This window comes from Plasmodium sp. gorilla clade G2, assembly GCF_900097015.1.
Source record: "Plasmodium sp. gorilla clade G2 genome assembly, chromosome: 14".
Taxonomy (NCBI): Eukaryota; Apicomplexa; class Aconoidasida; order Haemosporida; family Plasmodiidae; genus Plasmodium; species Plasmodium adleri (nom. inval.).
The window spans coordinates 2,787,539-2,792,538 of NC_041706.1; the positions used below are offsets into that span (position 1 = coordinate 2,787,539).

Below are 5,000 nucleotides of genomic sequence, written 5' to 3' on the forward strand. Positions count from 1 at the left end.
AAAACATTATCCTTTTTATATTTTTCTATACACTCAATTAAATTTTCTGAGTATGTTTTAAACTTATCAAAATATGAAGAATATTCAAAAATATTAGAATGGCTAGTTGTAACGCTTGAATTGCATCGCTTGGAATAAAACCACCAAGCGTTCCTCTTCATTACCCTCATAACATGTTATATATAAATATATAAATATTAAAAAAAAAAAAAAATAATAAAATTTAATATTTATTAATATATCATGTATAATAAATCTTTAAATTATAAAAAAAAACACATGTATCGACATAATAAAACACAAAAAAATATTATATATATATATATATTATATATATTATATATATATAATTTTTTTATAAAATCGTAAAACCTTATTAATACCTGTTTTGTGAAAATGAATTATTACATGTGTAGCTAGATAATACATATATATATATATATATATATATATATATATATACCACTTTTCATACAAAAAAATTAAAATAATATAATATAAAATAAAATAAAATAAAATAAAACTTTATTACATATATAAATACATTTATTCATTTGTTTATTTATTTCCTTTTATAAAAGTAACCAATAAATATAATTATATATTTTTTTTTTTTTTTTTTTAAAAAGAACTATAAAGGTTTGGTGCGTCATGTTATTGTCATCATATAAATCAAAAGAATCATGAAAAAAAATAAAAAAAAATTAAAATGGAAATAAAAATAAATGAGTATACATATATATATATATATATATATATATATTATTTAAAAAAAACGAAAAAACAAATTTACTATTTTTTTTTTATAATATTACATTTTTAATTTTTTTTGTTAATAAACTAAAAAAAAATACCTAAAAGAAAGAAAAATATATATATATATATATTAAAAATAATAGATGTGTATATTTTGATAAAAACATGGTGGATATAATAATCCTATAATTATCATAGCACTATTATATATATTATTTCTCAAAACGAAAGAAATAAAATAAAATAAAATGAAATGAAATGAAATAATTTATTTAAATGAATACATATATATATATATATATATATATTATATGCACAATATAATATTTTCGTTATCTTCCATTTTTATCATTTTTTTTTTTTTGAATTTATTAAAAATTGTTTCATTTTAATTTTTTTTTTTTTTTTTTTTTTTTTTTTTTTTCTGTGAGACTACAAAATATTTTTCAAGACATTTATCTTTTTATAATGCTCAATAGATATAAAATCTGGTAAGGACATAAGGTAGTACTCTCCATCAACTTGAAAATAAACATTATATTTTTGTTCTTTAAAAAGTAATTTCCAAGGACCAAATCCTTGATGAACTCTATATGCTCTACCTTTCATCGTGAATTCTAAACCTAGATCTACCCCTGATTGATATATGACAAATTCTAATATTCCATCTCCTACTTGTTGTTTTGTTTTTTTTAATATTTGATATTGTTCTTTCTGATCATTCGTAATATTTTTAGGTAGGATTAATCCAACTTTATGTGTATAATTCCATATATCATTACCGGATGAATAAGAAGGTATATTAATACATATAATACTCATGGCTTTTTTTAATAAAGGATATGATTCATTATGATTGGTAGTGAATATTACACTATTACTATTATTATTACTATTATTATTACTATTACTATTATTATTATTAGTAGTATTATCCATATGTATCATTTTATCTATAATTAAATTTATTGGTGTATTTTTTTTAAAAGATACTTTTTTACATCCTTCAACAGCATATATAAATTTATTACACACTGCACTTTTCTGTCTATGTCTTTCAAATCCTCTACCTATACGTGAGTCTATACCTATGCTAAAATAATTACTCATACATAATTTCATTTCATGTAAATTTTCTTTATTATCATTTAATAATGTTTCTTTTTTTTTTGTTCTAGAATTAATTTTATTAAAATATCCTTCTTCTTTTAATACTACATGGATATTCCAATAATCATGTTTTTCAACTTTCGATTTAAATGTCTGATCAACAATTTTTTTTAAAATATCAAATAAAAAAGAATGATTCAACATTCTATCAATTTTTTTCCATCCAAAAGCTTTTGCGAAATCATTACCAGTACCAAAAGGTATAACACCTATAGCAAATTTATTGTCATTAATATTATAATATTCAGCTTCTTTTAGAACCCAATTGAGAGTTCCATCTCCTCCAGCAACCAAAACGTAGACAAAAATGTCTTTATGACCTAATGTTTTTTTAGTCTCCATTTTTTTATTATTATTATTATTTATATTTTTATTATCATCATCATTACTTTTATTATTATTCAATACATCCTCTCCTTCCATTTCCCTCTTTTCATTCTCACATGTTATCTTATCATTTGTCATACTAACATTTTTAGTGTTAAAAGAACTACCCGAAAAAACATTACTTTCATAATTACTAACATTATTTGTAATATTACTTAGCTTAATAAATCCGGGCTTCTTTCCTTTTTCTCCTTCTAAAATGTTGTATATAAAAAAGTGACATTTATGAGGCTTGTGAAATATTATCTCATTAACTCCAAACTGAACAAAAAAATTATAAATAAAAAAAAATATATATATATGTATATGCACATATATATATATATATATATATATATATATTATATAGCATGAGTGGGAATGACAAGAGCTCATTCAAACATACATCCTAATTATATAAATACATATCCATTTTTCTTATTCCTTCTTACTTCTGTAAATATCGAGGCTTTGTTTCCCCCAGAAGTTGGATTAACAAACAAAAAAATGTACTTCATCTTTTAGTTTTATTCACATAATAAAAACAAAATGTATACATATATATATATATATATATTAATAATATATACACACATATGTATTGTATATATATATATATATATGTATATGTTCTTATTTCATAAATAACAATTATTCATAAAGAAAACCAAGTGGTGCATTTTGGTTACTTCATCGTTAAAACAACTGGAAAAAAAAAAAAACGAAAAAAATGTCTCTTTAAAGTTTTTAAAAATATACTAAATAGATATATAAGTATATATATAATGATATATTTATATAATCTATATATTTTTAGTTTTTTAAATATTAAAAATTTTGTTATCTTTTATTATATTTAAAAAAAAAAAAAAAAAAAAAAAAATTCCATTCTTTTACAACATATATATATTATATATATATATAATCTAAACAAAAAACAAACAAAAAAAAAGAAAAAAGGAAAAAAAAAAAAAAATTTATAAATATATATAATATATATATATTTCTTATTATTTATAAAAATGTCATTTTTTTTAATTTATATATGGGGAAATAAAAAAAAAAAAAAAAATTATAATAATAAAATAAATATTTTTAGACAATATTTGAAATTTCTTTTTTAAAAAATAAAATAAATATAAATATAAAAATAAATAAATGTAAATAAAATATAAATAAATATAATTTATATATATATATATATATAATATATATATTATACTATATATATTATATATATATTACTACATATATAATATATATTATATATATATCCATTTGTTTATTTATTTACCTATTGCATATTTTTAAAGTGTTCCATGTATATATTATACATATAACTTGAAGAACAAAATAAAAAAAAATAAAATAAAAAAAACATTGAAAATAAAACAGTATATAATATATATATATATATATACCTTTATTTATATTTGATCAACATAAAATAAAAAAAAAAGTTTATGTATTTATATATTTGTTTATGCATATATATATATAATATTATTTATGTATAATTTAAAAAAATAAATAAAAAAATAAAATTATTTATATATGTTGACAAAATATTATTAAATTTATATATTTTAATATTATTTATTCTTTTATTTTTAATTATTAAGAAATGCATCATAATCATTCAAATGACATTTATATTGTAAAATTAAATAATACATAAATATGTATATATATATATATATATATATATATATATATATCATATATATATATTTTTTATTTTATACTTTGATTTCTCCGTTGTCATATATATGCAGGAGATGATTCAAACTTTCCTCCTGGATGTTTGCTAAGAGAAAGGGTATAAGAAACATCACTATTTGATTCATTATTATTATTATTATTATTATTATTATGTTTATTTTTTGAATAATTAAATTCTTCATATGCCCCAGTACATGTATCTGTCACATTTAAAAATGTATACTTTGTAGTATCTCTAACAGGCTTCTTCATATAATTTTTGAGTTCCTTATAATCCTTTTCCATTTCATTATTATAAATATATAATAAAAATAATGACATGATAAAAAGAAAAATTAATAAAAATAAAAAAATGGTAGTATCACAAAATATCCAAAACACACATGGAAAAATTGTTAATATAATTGAAGAAGTCGAAGAACTCACAGCAATTCTCCACATAAGGTTCTAAAAATTAAATATAAAAAAATAATCGAAACATATCATATATATATATGTAATATATTTATGTGTATTTGATCTATATTTTATGTGTGTGTTATATTTTTTTTTTTTATTTATTTTTTTTTTTTTTTACGTTTGATGTTCCTATCAATATATAATAAATTTCTGTACATAGAATCATATATGTAATTATTCTAAAAAACCACAAAGATGTTATATTTCCATAATTCTTGTTTATAAAATGTTTAGTCTTATTAATCATCATTCTATTTTCTTCTGATAGTAAAACTATATTCCGTTTAAATATATTCACGCCTTCAATTTCAAAAATGCTATTCAATAGTCTAGATGTTTGTATCCCTATGACAGTTGCATGTGTAGAGGCATTTCCATAAAACGAAACTCTTATGTCCCCTACCTAAAAATTGGAAAAAGAGGAAAATTAAAATGTAAAGAAACTTAAAAATTATATGAATAAATATATATATATATATATATGTATATATTTTCCCCACTTCCATTTTATGTATATATTTACCTGA

At 18.2% G+C, this 5,000-nt stretch overlaps 3 protein-coding genes across 3 annotated transcripts in view; all 3 read right to left on the minus strand.

Annotated features, from left to right (window-relative positions):
* Positions 1–161, minus strand: part of PADL01_1471200 (conserved Plasmodium protein, unknown function) — a gene marked incomplete at both ends in the record, with an annotated part of 2,231 nt that extends 2,070 nt beyond the window's left edge. The window contains one exon of the mRNA XM_028685022.1: positions 1–161. This exon is cut by the window's left edge and continues 1,268 nt beyond it. Coding sequence (XP_028541042.1) covers positions 1–161 — 161 coding nt within the window.
* A 1,027-nt stretch (positions 162–1,188) lies between these two features.
* On the minus strand, positions 1,189–2,810 carry PADL01_1471300 (diacylglycerol kinase, putative; the record flags this gene model as incomplete). Its single annotated transcript, XM_028685023.1, has 2 exons — positions 1,189–2,574; positions 2,745–2,810. The coding sequence occupies 2 exons, from the start codon at positions 2,808–2,810 to the stop codon at positions 1,189–1,191; spliced, it is 1,452 nt and encodes a 483-aa protein (XP_028541043.1).
* Positions 2,811–4,053: 1,243 nt separating this feature from the next.
* The window catches only part of PADL01_1471400 (conserved Plasmodium membrane protein, unknown function), a gene marked incomplete at both ends in the record, with an annotated part of 2,071 nt that continues 1,124 nt past the window's right edge, over positions 4,054–5,000 (minus strand). Inside the window, 3 exons of the mRNA XM_028685024.1 lie at positions 4,054–4,461; positions 4,592–4,876; positions 4,997–5,000. The exon at positions 4,997–5,000 is cut by the window's right edge and continues 194 nt beyond it. Coding sequence (XP_028541044.1) covers positions 4,054–4,461; positions 4,592–4,876; positions 4,997–5,000 — 697 coding nt within the window. The remainder of the gene's footprint in view (positions 4,462–4,591; positions 4,877–4,996) is intronic.